The 18,643-nt window shown below is 41.9% G+C and overlaps 1 protein-coding gene across 1 annotated transcript in view; it reads left to right on the top strand.

Annotated features, from left to right (window-relative positions):
• KLHL42 (kelch-like family member 42) overlaps positions 1-18,080 on the top strand; it is a gene marked incomplete at its 5' end in the record, with an annotated part of 22,800 nt that extends 4,720 nt beyond the window's left edge. Inside the window, 2 exons of the mRNA XM_012002415.1 lie at positions 6,788-6,981; positions 12,787-18,080. Of these exons, the coding sequence (XP_011857805.1) occupies positions 6,788-6,981; positions 12,787-13,238 (646 nt within the window). The remainder of the gene's footprint in view (positions 1-6,787; positions 6,982-12,786) is intronic.
• Positions 18,081-18,643: the final 563 nt, after the last annotated feature.

Here is an 18,643-nt window from a genome sequence, read left to right as displayed (position 1 = left end):
TCACTGCAAGCTCCGCCTCCCGGGTTTACACCATTCTCCTGCCTCAGCCTCCCGAGTAGCTGGGACTACAGGCACCCGCCACCTCGCCCGGCTAGTTTTTTGTATTTTTTAGTAGAGACGGGGTTTCACCGTGTTAGCCGGGATGGTCTCGATCTCCTGACCTGGTGATCCGCCCATCTCGGCCTCCCAAAGTGCTGGGATTACAGGCTTGAGCCACCGCACCCGGCCCATTATATCTTCTAATTGATTATTGATGCTGTATTGGAAATTGTACCCTTCTTTAGCTCCCTCTGCTTTGACTTAAGTATGACATATCTCCCAGGAGTTCCTTCCTGAACTCTCGTTTGGGCTGAATGTTCCATCTCTGCTCCTCTAGCATCTCATGCCCACTCCCCCACTTTAATTGACATTCTCTCCTCTCTGCCTTCCCATCAGGAGCTAGGACTTATTCAATGCTTATGTATAGCCCTACTCCTAACAAGATGTCCAATAATAATAGGTGCTTAAAATACGTGTTTTCTTTAAAAAAAATTATGCAATATATTTTTACATTATTGTAATAAAAGTTAATGTATAATTTTATATTTTGCTTTATTTGTAACACTATAGTGAACATTTTTACCTTGGTAACAGTCATTATATTTATTTAGAGTAGCTGAGATATAATGAGAGACATCATTTAATTGAACACTTAACTCTGCATTAGGTGCTGTTCCCGCTGCTTTGCATGTATTATCTCACTTATTCTTCACAAGGGCTGTTAGGCAGGTTCCCATTCTAAAGAGACAGAAAGTGAGGCACAGAGAAGTTAAGTAAATTGCTCAAGGATGTGTAATAAGTATAGCAACCAAAATGTAAATATCCATTGAGTAGTTATAACCACTTAAATTGTAGGTAAGTTTTGGCTTTTAGATTTGCAGGGACCATCTTCATGCACATTTCCCCCCTTATTTTTGTTAAAAAATATTTCCTTCTAAGAAATAGAGCACAGATCTCTTGTGGTACTGTGCTACTTTTTAGAATTTCATCATGTGTGCCTCAGCTCCACCACAGCCTTTAAGCCCAGCATTTTTCTAGTCACAATTGGATATACAGAAGCTGATGACATAGTTGCTGCCCTCAAGAAGTTTAAAATTGAGTTTAGATGATGAGACAAGTAAAAATGAAACCTAGTATGGAGTTGTTCCTGGATGATGCATCCAATGCAAGTTATGCACGCACTGGAAGTAATTTGGAACCTTGAGAAAGAAAACCAGATTTTGGCCTCTGGCTATGCAGAATTTCACATCTACTTTGATTCACCTTTGTCGGAGACTGCTTTGGGATGTATCAGTATTTTACTTTGAAAAAGGGGTCAAATTTTACTTTGAAAAAGGGGTCAAATGTAGAGCAGTTCACTTTTCCCAGGGACTGAATAGTGCAGTGATCCAGAATCTTAAATAGCAGGAACTCTAGGATTGAGAGATTTTTTTTTTTTTTTTTTTTTTTTTTTGAGAGGGAGTCTCGCTCTGTCGCCCAGGCTGGAGTGCAGTGGCGCGATCTCGCCTCACTGCAAGCTCCGCCTCCCGGGTTCACGCCATTCTCCTGCCTCAGCCTCCGGAGTAGCTGGGACTACAGGCGCCCGCCACCACGCCTGGCTAATTTATTTTTTGTATTTTTAGTACAGACGGGGTTTCACCATGTTAGCCAGGATGGTCTCGATCTCCTGACGTCGTGATCTGCCCGCCTCGGCCTCCCAAAGTGCTGGGATTACAGACGTGAGCCACTGTGCCCAGCCAATTGAGAGATTTTATAAAGCCTTTTGCACTCTGGAGAAGATAGTGGGTGCTATATGATCATCAGGGGGTAAAAAAGAAATGTTTTGCTCTGTAGGCCAAGTGTGCAACACTGCCTGATGGTCTGAATGTGGGTTTGATCTCACACGTTGTCAGGATGTAACTCTTCACACATAAAAGCTTGTGAGACCTTCAGGCGTGGTGGCTCACACCTGTAATCCCAGCACTTTGGGAGGCTGAGGCAGGCGGATCACCTGAGGTCAGAGGTTTGAGACCAGCCTGGCCAACATGGTGAAACCCTGTCTCTACTAAAAATACAAAAATTAGCTGAGTGTGGTGGTGGGCACCTGTAGCCCTAGCTACTCAAGAGGCTGAGGCAGGAAAATCACTTGAACCCGGGACGGGGAGGTTGCGGTGAGCCAAGATCGCGCCACTGCACTCCAGCCTGGGCAACAGAGTGAGATTTTGTCTCAAAAACAAAACAAAACAAAAAAAAAACTTTGTGAGATCGAGGGTGCTTGCTTTTCCCTCCTCACTTTAATCAGTGATAACTTGCAGGAACTGACCACTGTTGCAGCAGTTTGTTCGTTAATGTTCTCCATTTCCAAAGCTTTCTCTAGTCTTTTCCCTTGCCCTGCACTTTAGCTCTGAAAATGGAGTTGGAGTGATTCCTCCTGTTCCATGTGTGAATACAGCAAGGCTGGGAGAGAGACTTTAATAAACAAGTGTCTCCTGGCAGAGATGGAATTGCAGTTCTCAGCCTTAGCGTTTGCTGAGCTGTCCCTTCTCCTCTCAGCCAATGTTTACCATTTTTGGAGCATTTCTGTGGTTGATGTTGTAGTAGAGCCTGGGAATAGTGCAAGAAAGAAAACTGTATGTCTATTCACAGTCCCCCCCCCCGCCCCCCCATTTAATTTTGGCCAACAGTTTAAATTGCTTTTTGCATCTTTGCTTTTGGAGTTTCTTAGAGCTGGGCATAAGTAGCAACAATGACTACCTCTATTTTCTGCCCTTCCCCTTCTCCCCTTCCTAGTCCCTAGGGGAAATTAATGCGTAGGGACGTGGCAGAAGGCAAGTAGATGAAGGGGAAAGAGGAGACAAAAGGACCTGCCCACAGACTTAAGCAATCGTGTTCTGAGTGATTGAGAAAGGACTTTTGAAAGGATCTTGGCATTTTGTTCTAATTTTTAGTCTGGTGGTAAGCAAACTTCTTTCTCTACATAGGGAGTCATAATGATGGTTTTCATTTCCTGAGCTCTTACTCGGGGTCAGGTATTGTAGTCACAACTTGAGGTGTCACTTCATATGAATGCTCACAACATCTCTATGAGGTAGATGTTATGAATCCCATTTCCTTAAAGTGGAAACTGAGGCTTAGTGAGTTTAATTACCTTCCACATAATCACAGGGCTAGACTCGAAGCCACCCAGACCTCTGTGTCATCTTGCCTTCCTGTGGTTGTATGTAGCTACTGTTAATCCTTGAGATCTGTGTGCTGGTGTTTAGCATGTTTCATGTTACTTAACTTTTAGGGATTTAAAGAGCTTTTTAAGCCACACGTGGTGGCCTAGCTACTTGGGAGGCTGAGTCAGGAGGATCGCTTGAGGCCGGGAGTTCAAGGCTGCAGTGAGCCATGATCAGGCCACTGCATTCCAGCCTGGGCAATGAAATGAGACCCTGTCTCTTAAAAAGTTCTCCTTTAAAAAAAAAAATTCTTACAAGTGACCTTGAAATGCAATTGTGGTTTTATCTAATTTTTTCACTTAAAACAGAAATTTTAATGATAATATTTTTATTGCAAGTAACAAGTATATAGCTATGATAGATGACTTGTTACTTGGTCTTGAAGTTCTTCTTTTTAACTCCTGAACATAGTATGTTAATATTAAGAAAATACTGTAAAGATGATAATTTTGAAAGGCGGTTGATAGCTTGAATTTATACCTTTACCATTCAGGAGGTGAAGACTGGAAGAATTTTTTTTTTTTTTTTGAGACGGAGTCTTGCTGTGTCTCCCAGACGAGTGCAGTGGCGTGATCTCGGCTCACTGCAAGCTCCGCGTCCTGGGTTCACGCCATTCTCCTGCCTCAGCGTCCCGAGTAGCTGGGACTACAGGCGCTCGCCACCACGCCCGGCTAATTTTTTGCATTTTTAGTAGAGATGGGGTTTCACCGTGTTAACCAGGATTGTCTCGATCTCCTGACCTCGTGATCCACCCGCCTCGGCCTCCCAAAGTGCTAGGATTACAGGCGTGAGCCACCACGCCCGGCCTGGAAGAATTATTTTCAGAAAGTTGGAAATGAAGCAGTGAGTGATGAGAATTTGTGGATGAGAGCGCACTTTGTAGAGAGTTCCAGAGTACGTCGCAGTCAGTGACTGTTGCAGTTGACAAATGAGAAACCAACCCTCCTGAGGTTAAGAAAAACTTGGACTTACGACACCCAGAGAAGCATTCCGTAGAATGCCAATGCAGAATGACTTACCTCTGCAACTGCTGTCATTTTCAGCTCTTACTGCATGCCAGATATTGTGCCCTTCTTGTCCCCACTTAACAGATGAGAAAACTGAGGAACAGATAAACAGATTCAGTAATTTTTCTAAGGTCAGACAGCAATTGATGTGTGATAATGTCTGAGATTTCCCTGTGTAAGCCTGGACTCATAACCTTTAGCAGTATGCCTCTTTATTAAATGGTCTGATTTTAGGTGGCAATTTCATCTTAAAACAAATTCTGCATTAAAAAGTGTTTCTCTTCAAGTGAATTTGAGCGTGTCGGGGTCTGGAGAGATGGAATCGTTTACTTTAACTGCCTATTCATTGAGCCTCAAAAAGAAGCCCCTTACATGTTTGCTTAGGACAAATGATTATGCTGGATAAATACTAAAAACTGTTTTGATCTTACAAAATTTACTATCTGTGTACTTTTGGGGAGCAAAAACAAATTGTGGCTGGAAAATTTAGTGCTTGTTTACAAGCTTGATTTCCTTTGGTTCCCCAAATTTGCACACACAGAGAGGGCATCATGGTTGGATTTTAAGGACCATTGGCAGCAAGAAAGGTAAGCAGCAGGAATCAGGGACCCCCCAGTACCTGCCACCCTGACGTCTGTTGGCACAAAAAAGTGGGCTGACTGGCTGGCTGGCCTTAAGGGACAAGACGAGGCTCTGGATGAAGAGTACTCTATTCACGCTCTGATTGGAAAAACAAACTAAAGTACATTTAGATATAAACATGATAGGAATCTTTAAAAAATCTTAACTGTTTAGTAGGTGCTTGTTACTAACCTTGTTTCCATAGTCTAATGCATCAGTTTTATTGAACACTTTTTAGGAGATCAAGCATGGGCTTCTTGTTCACTGCTTTTTCTTAATCTACCCCCTTATATAATTTTTTGTGTGTGCATAGTCTCTACCTCCGTTCTTTCTTAGTATATTATTATTTTTGAAGACATCATTGTGTTGGAATTAGACGTGGTCTTGAAATTCACTTGGTTTAGCACCTTTATTTCGAACACTAGAAAACAGAAATTTGAATGATAGTATTTTATCTCTGTGTAGTAGTTTCTGATAGACTATTTGATTTAATCATCTCTACTACATTGTGATGGCTGTTATCACCATTTTACAGATGACGAAGTGAGGTGGTTGGAGCAGGGTCAGATAGCTGGTTATCAGCAGAGCTGGGACTAGAAGCGAGGTCTTCTGATTTGTGCTCAGGTCTTTTTCTGTTGCATCATGCTGCTGCGCATACTCTTGGAAACTTGTGACTGTTGTACATCTCACAGCAGACTGACCCAGCACTCCCAAGTGTTTATCCTTCCTGGCTTTCAAAGGTCTGATTCATCCTTGTGTACTATATCAAAACAAATTAATTTTGTGTTACTTTTCAGTTCAAAAATCGTAAGACTTATTTAGTGTCTGAAGCTGATGAGCAGCATTTAATTATTTACTGAATATAGAGCTGGAAATCATTGTACATCTCTTTTTCAAGTTACTTAATTTTATGAAAGATGAGCATTTGTCAATAGAAGTATTGACCCTAAGAATGCTGGATCAAAATATTTTTGAGGCTGGTTGTGGTGTCTTATACCTCTAATACTAGCACTTTGGGAGGCTGAAGCAAGAGGATCACTTGAGGCCAGGAGTTCAAGATCAGCTTCGACAACATAGTGAGATGCCATCTTCACAAAACATTTTTATAAAAAATTAGCTGAGTGTAGCTGAGTATGGTGGTGCATACCTGTAGTCCAAGCTACTCAAGAGGCTGAGGCAGGAGACTCTCTTGAGCCCAGGAGTTCAAGGCTGCAGTGAGCTATGACTGTGCCGCTGCAATCTAGCCTGGGTGACAGAGCAAGACCTTATTTCATAAATAAATTAGTAAATAAATAAGTAAATGCAAACTGTGAATTTGTTCAGTTGCTGACCTCTCCCCATCTTATATGTTGTGATGCAGTATGTCAGATGCCCTTGGAGCGGGGAGGCAGGACCAGTGTCCTGCTCAGGTGTACTGGTGGTGCAAGCATCTCCTGACCCACCCTTTAGCAGTCACCCCTCATACCTGCCTATCTGTCTTGGCAGCACCAGTGTGTCCCTAAGATGAAGCCATACTACTCAGTAGGAAGAATGAAATAACCATTCTGAGAGGTGAAAGACAACCGGGTGAGGTGGGTGCCTTCCCCTCTTGCCTTTGTGCCTGCCCCTGAAAGAAAGTGTGGAGTTTAGTGTATACACATTGTCTTTGGTTGCTGGACTAAGGCTGAACGAGATTAATAACTTGTTGTATTGAACTGCTTATCTTCAATAGCTAGTATTTGGACAGTGTGCCATTCCCGTGGAATCTTGGGGACAGGAGTGAGGTTCGAGAAGCCATCCTTTCCTCCTCTGTCCTCAGGTGGAATGGCCCCCAACGGGGAGAGCTAATTTTCTTCTGATGTCCAGGAGAGTTCATGCCGTCGTTACACTTCTCATTGATCAGAAGAACTAACTCTGTGGGCCTGTGTGTCTCTCTTTCAGGTCTAACTTCAAACTTGTGGCTGTTCATTCAAAACTCTATGCCATTGGAGGGCAGGCCGTTTCTAACGTTGAGTGTTACAACCCTGAGCAGGATGCGTGGAATTTTGTGGCGCCCTTACCCAATCCTCTGGCTGAGTTCTCTGCCTGTGAGTGTAAGGGAAAAATTTATGTCATTGGAGGATACACTACCAGAGGTAAGTGAAGGGACCAGGTAGGTGGTTTGCCCATGTGTAGGCGTCAGCAGTCTGGGAAGGGCAAGAGAGTGTCAGAGGAAACCCCGACATATCCAAGTGTCATGTTATGCTTCAATAGTGTACACTTATACATCTGGAAGGAAGAGAGTCCCATATGGCAGGGATGATTGGGACAGGAGGGATCTTTTGATAACTTCGTGTGAGCGTGGGGAAGGGAGAGCTGTGAAAAAAAATACGTTATCTCTTTTTTTTGCTTCTGGAAACCCAGCTTTTTGGTCAGCTGTCTTGTGATTTGTCTGGGCCTGGTTTGTGGGGATCGCTTTCTGAGGTTGGGTGGGTCTTTGGAGAAGATCATCCGGGAATTCCCATCCTTATCACAAACACACAGCAAACCTGCCCCCATCCACCATTATGGAATTTAGTACCAGAGCATCCTGGCAAATTAGTTCTCATTTTCTCTCTTTGTGAGCACACACACATCAGCTAGAGGTTCCAGAAACCCAGCTTTAGGACAGTGGCCACACATCACAGGAGGGGCAGGAACATGAATACAAGAGAGCTGTTTCCTGACCAGCAGTGGGAGGTGGTTGTACTATCTATTTATTTGTTTATTTATTTTTTGAGATGGAGTCTCCCTCTGTCACCCAGGCTGGAGTGCAGTGGCACGATCTTGGCTCACTGCAGTCTCCACCTCCCAAGTTCAAGCACTCCTCCTGCCCCAGCCTCCCAGGTAGCTGGGATTATAGGCATACACCACCATGCCCAGCTAATTTTTGTATTTTTAGTAGAGATGGGGTTTCACCACATTGGCCAGGCTGGTCTGTAACTCCTGACCTCAGGTGATCCACCTGCCTCAGCCTCCCAAAGTGCTGGGATTACAGGTGTGAGCCACCGCTCCTGGCCTGGTTCTACTATTTATTAAAATGTGCATATGTGTTTTTCACTTTTTTGGCAGGCATTGTATAGTTAATAATTTGGAAATGAAAAAATTTCTCCACAAGTTTATTTATTTTTTGTGGAGTCGAGGTCTCCCTATGTTGCCTAGGCTGGTCTTGAATTCCTGGGCTAAGTGATTGTTCTGCCTTGGCCTCTCAAAATGCTGGGATTACAGGCATGAGCCACCATGCCCTGCTTGCCAGCAAGTTTTATACTGCTGTTCTTGGTAGGGAATTGTCTCATGTAACAGTGATAGAGAACAGTGTAGTTGTTGGCGGGACACAGTGGCTCATGCCTGTAATCCAGCACTTTGGGAGGCTGAGGCAGGAGGATTGCTTGAGTCTGAGAGTTCAGGACAGGCCTGGGCAACACAGCAAGACCCCTTCTTTAAAAATGAAAAGAAAAAAATTAGCTGGATGTGGTGTCATGTACCTGTAGTTCCAGTTACTTGGGAGGCTGAGGCAGGAGGATCGCTTGAGCCTGGGAGTTCAAGACAGGCCTGGGCAACATAGCAAGACCCCTTCTCTAAAAATGAAAATAAACAAAATTAGCTGGATGTGGTGGCATATACCTGTAGTCCCAGTTATTTGGGAGGCTGAGACAGGAGAATTGCTTGAGCCAGGGGTTTGAGGCTGCAGTGAGCTATGACTGCCCCACTGTACCCCAGGCTGGGTGACAGAGTGAGACCCAGTCTCTAAAATTAAAAAAAAAAAAAAGAGAGAGAAAGAAAAAAGAAAACTGTGGTTGTGGGAAGACAGACAATGAGGGACAGTCAAGCAGAGGGGTGCCTTTCCTTCCCTTCACTCTCCAAAGCAGATGTCTCCAAGTTACCTCTTATCCCAGGAAATCTATTTCTGCATTTGGTCTGTCTGACTCTGTGGAGCCCAGGACTTACAGAAAAGGTGTAACCTGGCTCTTAGGACTTTAAGCCACATTAAAGTAGTAGAGTTGCTGTTTTATTCGACATGGTGAAATAAACTGCCACTCGTTTGTGGTACCATATGGGCAGGACAGAGCTCTTCAGCCCTGGCTAACAAGCACGAAGAAGACCCTGTGAGGCCGCAGCAGCCATGGGAACTTCCCAAAGGACAGAAATCCACAGGCTAACATAGCATCCAGATAGGTGACAGAAATTCCTTCCACCATATCCAAATGTGTCCTGTTTTGGGGGATTTATGTTAGGAAGAAGTTAAAATGTAAAGTATTTGATGAACATCTGATTTATTTCTTTTTAGAGTAAGTCTTAACATTAATTCAGTGGGGAAGATGGTGGGAGGTGTGTTAGTTTCCTGTGGCTGCCATAATAAGTTAGTATATACTTGGTGGCCTAAAACAACAGAAATATATTTTCTTATAGTTCTGGCGACCAGAAGTCAGAAGTCAAGGTGTCAGCAGTGCTGTGTTCCTTCTGAGGCCTCTAAGGGAGGATTCCTCCTTGCTCCTTCTAGTCTCTGGTAGCTCGGCGCTCCTTGGCTGGTGGCTCCATGATGCCCTGCCTCCATCTTCACAGGGGCTTCTCCTCTGTGTGTGTCTGTGGCTTCTCCCCTTCTGTCTAAGGACAGTTGCCACTGCTGGGTTTAGGCCCCATCTGGGTAATCCAGGAAGATCTTGTCTTAAGGTTTTTAACTTAATTACATCTGCAAAGATCCCCTTTCTTTTTCTTTTTTCCCTTGAGATGGAGTCTCACTCTGTTGCCCAGGCTGTAGTGTAGTGGCACAGTCATAGTTCATTGCAGGCTCAACCTCCTGGATTCAAGCGATCTCCCACCTCGGCCTCCCAAAGTGCTGGGGTTACAGGCGTGAGCCACTGTGCCTGGCCCAAAGATTCCCCCCGCTTTATTATTATTATTTTTTAAATAAAATCACCATTCACAGGTTCAGGGAATTAGGAAATTGACGTATCTTGTTAGGGACAACCATGCAACCCACTGAAGCGATGTGTATATTTATGTATTTAAGGAGAGGGAAGACAAAGAGAAGTGACCTTTTTTTTCCCACTCCAAGTTTTCATTATTTGTTGAACTGTTCCCAATGTCCCTCTCTGGTGACTCTCCACTGAAGATAGTTTACAACTTTTTCTTTACATATAATTGAAAAAAAAAAAAAAGAGAGACTTAGTCATTTCTTTGATCTTCATCATTGGTTGTCAGGTTACAGTGATTAACTTTATAGGTTTAGACTAAGCTATGGGCCCCTCAGTCCCCCAGAACTCCTGTGTTTATGTAGTAATCCCCCCTCTCTCGTGTGTGTGTGTGTGTGTGTGTTTTTTCTTCTAGGAAAGTAAATACTCCCAGTTATTTACCTATGAGCAATTCTAAGAATTCTCATTCCTCTCTAGGTTGAGTAACACAGACTGCATCTTGTGGGCTGACATAACGCACATATGTGCTTTGACTTCTCTTGTAACCAAGAGCTGTTCAACACTGACAGGCGGCACTGTAACCCAAAGAGTACTTTACTGGTAGATTTCCTAGTTTTTCCATGACCCTGGCTGAGCAAATGTTCTTTAGATTTGACCTAGAAAACCCTTCTTGTGTGTTTTGTAGCTTCACAAGCCACTGCTAATGTACCTTCTTCACTTGGGCCACCCACCGTGATTTCTGTTCTGGATTCCCTGAGCCAAATACCCTTGATGGGATGGTTCAGTGATGTGGATGGATGGCTATTTGTATAAGGGCTGAAAACTAGTTTTTTAAAATGGGAGAGCTGGGCAGTTACTTATACTCTGAAGCCCTCCTCTTTCTCTGCTGGGGCTTTCCCAGCACTTCCTCATAGTTCCGTGTATTTCAGATAAGATATCATGATTGTTAGGAAAAAAAAAAAAAAAGAAAGTTAGTTTTTAGCCTTCTGACTTTTTAAGTCAAGTGAGACTTTTATAATTTAGTAAATAGTAGCTCATTTTTATGGTAGCTATTTGATGATTTTAATTCTTGAGCGGCACTGAAGAAATCCAAAGAAGTTCAGTAGAGAGTAATAGCTGTAAAGGGAAGAAGGGTGATTTGTCAAACTTCAGAATCAACTTTAAATGTAAAAACAAAAAGATCATTCCACCAACTCAAACCACCTCTTCATGGTCTGAGCCCTTGTTGAGTGAGGAGAGAAAACATTTACAGAACACCTGGAAAGACCTTTGGGCCTGGAGCTTAGAAATATGTGGAAGCCTCATATAATGAGTTCTTTATTCATTCGGTGGACAGCCAGGTCACTAAGGAGCACTTTTTGATAAATTAGTGACTAAAATCCCCTTGGGCCATCTCCTAAAATGATCTTTATCATAATAGCTACAGTAAAAAGAAAGAAGGAGAGGTATTAATATGGGTGGAAGTCAGGACAGTTTCCTAATGCCATGGCTTACAATTCTGAGATTTCTCCAGGCATCAGGACATGTGCGCCACAGGACTTTGCTCTCTTAGGAGATCCTTTAGTTGGTATCAGATGTGGCTGTGGAGGGTGCTTTTTAAGCATTGCTAACTATGGGTGGGTCCCTCTCAGAAGGAAGGACTGTAAGAGGTATGAAACTTCTGAGAAAATGAGCTGTCTTCTCTTACCAAGCGTCTGCAGCCAGCACAGTGCTGTAGGCTTTAGTTGTCTGTCAGTTCCCAAGCTGAGCTGTCTCCTTCATGGATAGGATTTGTTTGTTTAGAAAAAACAACAAACGAAGTTCATTCTGTTTATAACTCAGAGCATTTGTTTTTTCTGCTGTGGCTAAAATACTTATTTATTCTTTCCTAGAGGAGAAAAGAAAAAGAGAACAATTAAAAACAAGAAAAACAAAACTAGATATTCTAAATTTCACAAGTGTTTTTCACAAAGAGACTAGGCAACATTTTTCCTTAAAGAAAATTAATTTTTTTTTTTTTTTTTTGAGAGACCAGGATCTCACTCTCTCACCCTAGCTGGAATGCAGTGACATGATCACAGCTCACTGCAGCCTCACCCTCCCAGGCTAAAGTGATCCTCCCACCTCAGCCTTCCAAGTAGCAGCTGGTACCATAGGTGCACACCACCATGCCTGGCTAATAATAGTCTCGAACTCCTGGGCTCAAGTGATTTTCCTGCTTCAACCACCCAAAGAGGTGGGATTACAGGCATGAGACACCATGCCTGGCTGAAAATCATTATTAATTTAAAATGTCAGCAACCTTTTATCTAGACTTTGATCTTACCTACACTACAACTGTCTCTTGTGAGGGACATAGGAAGACCTTTGTTAGTGTCTCTCTGGTGATAAAATTGGGAAACCAAGGCTGGACATGGTAAAGACCCTGCCTTTACAAATAATAATCATTAAAAAAAACTGGAAAACTGAATTGCCAAGTGATTCTGTGGCTTGTTAGAAGGCTGCAGGTGAGACTTTGATGCATTTCTCCTGAAGTGTAATGTTGTGTCCTTTTCACGGGACAGCCCCTGGAAATCCTGTGTTGCTACTTGTCCTGTTTCTTAGGATCAGCTGTCAAGAATAATCTGCTTCCTGCCCAGCCTGGCTTCTGTATTAAGTAGTTGGTAATTTTGTAGCTATTGATGAGGAGTCTGAGGCACTTACTTTTTTTTTACACTGACCTGGTGGTTCACGGGTGTGGAGATACCAGGGAGGAGGGGCTGTGTGAAAGTCAGAGCTGCTCTTTTTCCTGGTTTTATCCAGTCTGAGTCTCCCAAGGCAGAGACGTTTGGGAGTGAGAAGTGAGTGTGGATGGATCTAAATATATCTCTTCCCAGCCATTTTGAAAACGGTTTTTCCAAGTTGTGCTTTTTCTGAAACAGTTTTTTCTCTTTGTTACCAAATTATGCACGTAGTGTTAGACATTTCTGTACAGCCTTGCCTAGTGGCGTTAGTCGGGGCGGAGTCATCACTTGCCTTTCTTTCTTTCAGACCGGAACATGAACATTTTGCAGTACTGCCCCTCTTCCGACATCTGGACGCTGTTTGAAACGTGTGACGTCCACATTCGCAAGCAGCAGATGGTGTCTGTGGAAGAGACCATCTACATCGTCGGGGGGTGTCTCCACGAGCTGGGGCCCAACCGCAGGAGCAGCCAGAGCGAAGACATGCTCACCGTGCAGTCCTACAACACCGTCACCCGTCAGTGGCTCTACCTCAAGGAGAACACGTCCAAATCGGGTCTTAACTTGACTTGTGCGCTCCATAACGACGGCATCTACATCATGAGCAGAGATGTCACCCTGTCGACCAGCTTGGAACACCGAGTGTTCCTCAAGTACAACATCTTTTCAGATAGTTGGGAAGCATTTCGGCGTTTTCCAGCTTTTGGACATAACTTGCTGGTTTCTTCTCTTTATCTGCCCAATAAAGCAGAAACATGACTGAATTGAATTAGTAGATGAAAGAAACCTGGTTCAAGATTTTTTTTAAAATGTGGTGTCCCATTCCAAGGGAGACCGATTCCTAAAGGGTAAAGAAGGGTTAAAGTAGGTCACATATATACAGTAGCAGCTGTAAATAAGCTTACTTGAATTAATTACTTGAAAACTGTTGGAAAAAAGAGACCAACTTTGTTATTTTTTAAATTATTGATTTTTAAATTATGGGAGCAAATCCATCTCCAGACATGATACTCGGGCCAATGACGGATCATCAAAATGTAGATTCATTGTGTCTGTGTGGTAAAGGGCCAAAGTCAATAATTGGAACAAATGGTAAAGATGATTTTAAAATCTGTTGTATTTAGGACCCTTGACATGTCATTAGCACCTTAAGTGAGAGGTTTTCTTATCAATGTGCTTGACAAGCATTCATATTAACATACTCGTTCTCTCTTCTCCATCACCCATACCCACACATACATCTAGTATGTTTAAAATAGGGTTCTGTGTTCAGATATTTTGTTTGCACACTACTTTTTAGGAAACTTATAATGATGGAGCCCTACAGTGAATCCTTACCAGTGTTCAGTCCTCCCCAAAACTTGGATAAAAATATTCTCAGCTATTTTTCCAGCCGTTTTTGCAGTTACAAATGCTGAATAAATAGACTGATGTAACCTTTTATTTTATTTATGTGGCAGACTGCATATTTATGTGGACACATAGGTTGCATTGCTAGGCATTCTGTATGGTTTTAAAGAGGATATATTATTTAGAAAAATGGATATATGAATATTTTTAAAAATTGAGTCTTAAATTTAAATGGGAAGGGAAGAAAACACCAAATAAGAAAAAAATTTGCCTTTAAGAGTTACCTTTATTGAATGTATTTGACTTAGTTCTTATTTTAAGGCTAAAAACACTTTGTCATATTTAAGTCAGGCAACTTTCTAATTTAATCTTAGCTTTGTAATTCATGTTTTTGCTTTTGTAGACTAAGGTAAGGACAGCATTTAAATATTTGTGCTGGAGTGAGGGGAAGACTCTCCTACAGAAGTGGAATGGTTTCTGGTGGTATTTCTGAAGTTAGGTAAAGTGCTTTACCTGCCTTGGTTAATTGAAATAGAATTCAGCTCAAGCAGTTGTTTTCACTGAGTGAGTTAACAATAAAAGCTTCTGCCAGTCATAGGTCAACATTCGTCAAAAATATATATACTCATACTTATGGAAATTTTATTTTGATTGAAAACACTCTGAAATTATCTGATATTTTGTGATGGAATCAGTTAAACTGTGAGCTGGATTCCATTTTTCTGCAGTAACAGCAGGCAGAACCATTTCAGTTAGCATGTGCCTCACTTTAAGAAAGTCCCGTAAGGGGAAAAAAAACTGTCAGAACAAATTCATGCATTCAACAAACACTTACTGAGTGCCTGGAGTATGCCGTCCACTGTGCAGATGTAGGTAGGACAGGGGCTAATCACTTAGAGTTCTTCAGTTTATTAGCGGAGTCATTACAGGGTTTCTTTACAACCATGGCCTCTAGTATACTTAAAATAAGGGTCCAGTTATAAAAAGCCTATTTGCACAACTTTTTGGGAATACTTCTATTAACTAAAATGAGGTAAGCCATTATTTTGGACATAGAGATCTTTGTATCTTATCACCAAATAATCTTATCTCTAGTCTACTTATAACTTTGTAAGGGTTTCTAAGCTGTGCCCATTTATTCCCAAATATTATGCCCTTAAAAAATAACCTCTGAACCAAAATCTTCCCAGGAATAGTACTTAATAGATTTTAATGTTAATTTATATTCATTGTAGAAATGAATTTCCAGTGACCTATAATTTCATTACATATATTTTAAAATTTAATTTATTTTAGATGATGTTAACTTTTTGTTGCTGAAAAGCTGAACTTTTTAAAGACTTAGTCCTATACATTTAGAAGATGAGTCAGTTGAATTAGTACTGGACAAACAGTTGGAGATTAGTTTGCACATAAGCACATCATATCCAATACAGTATTCCAGCCAACCAGTTAATTCTCTTCCTGATTACATTCATTGGGTCTGTTTGCCTAATGTTGACAATTAAATTCTTGGATCAAGTGGAGGTATGCTGTGATCCACAAAGCTCTTTTATAACCCAGGTTTTGTGTGTGTGTGTGTGTGTGTGTGTGTGTGTGTGTGTGTTTGCATATTATAGACAGACATCTAACAAGATTTTGTTATTCTGGGCTGCCAAGAGTACTTGGGAAAGGTGGACTGTGCAATAGGAACCGATCTGTGCATGTTGTGTCATCGTCCTTCCTGCTGCGCACATCAGCTCTGTTGACATTTCGAAGGGTCGTTTTAATTTAGCTCTGTTCTCTTGTTGGTGCCAGTATTACATTGAAGACTCTCACCTGTGATAGAGGCAATGTTGCTTGGAAAATCTTCCTTCAGGTGGAGCTTGCAGTTAGCTGAGATTGCGCCATTGCACTCCAGCCTGGACGACAGTGCAAGACTCTCTCCAAAAAAAAAAAGAAAGAAAGAAAGAAAAAAACCTCCCTTCATCCCACAGGACTGTCCTTTACTCTTTGATAGTATCTCTCTATTTTCTTCCCAATTCTCTAAATACTTTATCATTTTCTTCTGAGATTCTTCTGAGGGATGCTGACCTCCCACTATGGGGAAAGGGGTTGCTTGGAGGACCTGGGGTGGCATTCCCCAACCAGAAGCACCCTATTTTATAGATAGCAGTCTGAATGGTAGAGAGAGAGTCCTGTGTGTGGGTTGTTAGAAGGTTGGTTCTTCCTGTCATTCTCTCTGGCTTTCCTTTCAACCCTCGTAGTTTCAGAGGCCTCTCCCCTTAGCATCCTTTAAAAGGTTTTCTGATGAACGTGTAAAAGAGTTGATCATTTCAACAGTACTGGTTAAGTCACAATGACGAAGTGCTGAGAAGGTTATGGGTACCAGGAAGAAACAAACAGAAGTCTTAAGATTAGAATGAGAACCAAAGATAATTTAACCCTGCCATTTTTTTTTAACACCAAGATCCTAAGTTATTCCAAATGCCTTAGATATCAACAAAAGCTACACACCATTGAGATGGGCAAAATTCTTTCTCTACAGAGGTAGTAATCAAGTAAATGCCTGTTCTCTCTCAATGAATTGTTGCTTATTGAGCATTGTGGGTGATGTGTTTTCAGATTTCTAGGTGAAGTTCTGACCCTACCTGTTTGGCCAAAGACATACATTGAGAGGAAAGGCCTTGGTCTTCCTGATCAACCAGCACTTAACGAACAGTGGCTTAATGCAGATCACTCAAGAGGCAGCCTAGCAATGTAAAAGGAGTATGAGTAGGGGTTGGGTGCCTTTTTCCTAGACCAGGAGTGGGAAATACATAACACCTGTGCCACCGCTCTTTTAAGGAGGCATCATGAATGAGTGCAGCATTCCTGTCCTCTGTGCCAGGATTTGCTCTTAGAATCCATGTCAGATTGGTGCTTCCAGACATCTATTCCCAGTCCATCAAGTGAAATGAAGGCTGTTCACCATCCCTGCCTTAGAGGAGTTGAAGGAATCAAGTTGGTAGATACCAACCAAAATGGCTTTGAAAGCAGTGAGCTGATTGAGCTCCAGTTCTGTGGTTACCAGAAATACTGAGTGTCTGTCATTTGCAAGACAATGCTAAGAACTGAGAATACAGACATAAATAAGTCATGGTCCATGACCTTGAAGAGTTTATGGCCTTATAGAGAGGTTCACTGTAATTGTCTTCACCAGGGCATCATCTCAAAAATGCCCACTTTTGTCTGGCACATTGGGGCTCGGTGGTCTGGTGGTCCCTTCGGTCTTGGCCCTATCCTTTGTTTTTGTGATTTGCTAACAATCATCACGAACCAGTTTTGTTTTTCTCTTAAATTTGAACATCACATCCTGTGTTTTAGGTTTTTGCTCTATGCCTTTTTCTCATTCCTTTTCATAGTCTTCTCTGTACTTCTTTTTTTGTGTGTGAAAAAATGAAAATCATATGTAATCTGCTTTATTTAAAAATGCTCACTAAGCACTGCAGACTTTGCAGTTAGGGGCTCAGCAGCTTGGTCCAGTGAAAAGGAGGAGTGAAGCCAGGGAAGTTAGTATCCAAGAGGGGCAAGCTGATTGCATGTGCATTTATACCTATGCCTTTAAAACATTCCCATAAAAAGTATTAATAAATTTCCATTCCACACTAGGACTGATGAAAAGGCGGTTGATTTTGCCTTGTGATAATTATCAAAGGATAGTTTTTCATCCTTAGGTTTTATTCAAATAAGAGTTTTTTTTATTTTTATTTTCTCTGTTAACTTAGGAACACATCATAAATTCACACCAACTGACACATTGCTGACATCTGTACTTGACATAACCATTTTTATTCCTACCGGAAGCATTAAATATAAAAGATGGTTAATTTTGAAGAGCAAAGGGTGCTGAAATGACTTGTACGGCTGGCTGGTGCTTTCTTAAATGGATTGCCATAGTTTAGTAAAGAATGTGATTTACATTATTGTCATTTTTTCTATTAAAACCTTAAGAATGGGGCGCTTTAGCTGTCCCTGCAGTGTTTTCATATCTAGTAGTCATTTTAGGGAAAGTGATAATCTGTAAAATGAATAGTTATGTTTTGATATGACTGATACTTTCTTTGTTAAAAGGGTGTATTAAGTCTTCAATTTCAAGTGTAGCTTAAAAGTGTAAACATTATGTGATTCATTTGAATACAAGAATGCCTATGAAGTACTCACTATAACAGCATTCCTTTTGTGTTTAGAACTATAGAAGAAAATATCTTCAAATAAAGTAGTTCTCAGTCACTTTTTGTTATCTAAGTTGTATGTATCAGTTACGTATGCAGGGCTGTGCCAGGACTGGGAGGAAATGGGTGAAGCGACTTGGGAGCCTGAGGTGGGAGGATTGCTTGGGGCCAGGAATTTGAGACCTGCTGGGCAACAGTGAAATCCTGTCTCTACAAAAAATAAAAGAAATTAGCCAATATGGTGTTGTATGCCTGTAGTCCCAGCTACTTGGGAGGCTGAGGCAGGAGGATTGATTGGGCCCAGGAGTTTGAGGCTGCAGTGAGCTCTGATTGCGCCACTGCACTCCAGCCTGGGCAAACAGTGCAAGACCCCAACTCAAGAAAAATCTACAAATAAATGGACAACCATTTCCTACACACTCAGGACACGCTGATGGAGAAGGAGGATGGCTGACCCAGCAGAGCGACACCCAAACCTAACCGAGCACTTTTTTTTTTTTTGCCAGGAATTATTCTAAGCATTTTTTAATTTAAATTATTTAATCCTCACATGAATCCCATGTAGTAAATACAAATATCCCCCACTTTACAGTTGAGGAAACTGAGGCACTGTAGGTTACA

The sequence above is a fragment of the Mandrillus leucophaeus genome, unplaced genomic scaffold (genome assembly GCF_000951045.1).
Source record: "Mandrillus leucophaeus isolate KB7577 unplaced genomic scaffold, Mleu.le_1.0 Scaffold686, whole genome shotgun sequence".
Classification (NCBI taxonomy): domain Eukaryota; kingdom Metazoa; phylum Chordata; class Mammalia; order Primates; family Cercopithecidae; genus Mandrillus; species Mandrillus leucophaeus.
This window is presented reverse-complemented; position numbering and strand designations above follow the sequence as displayed.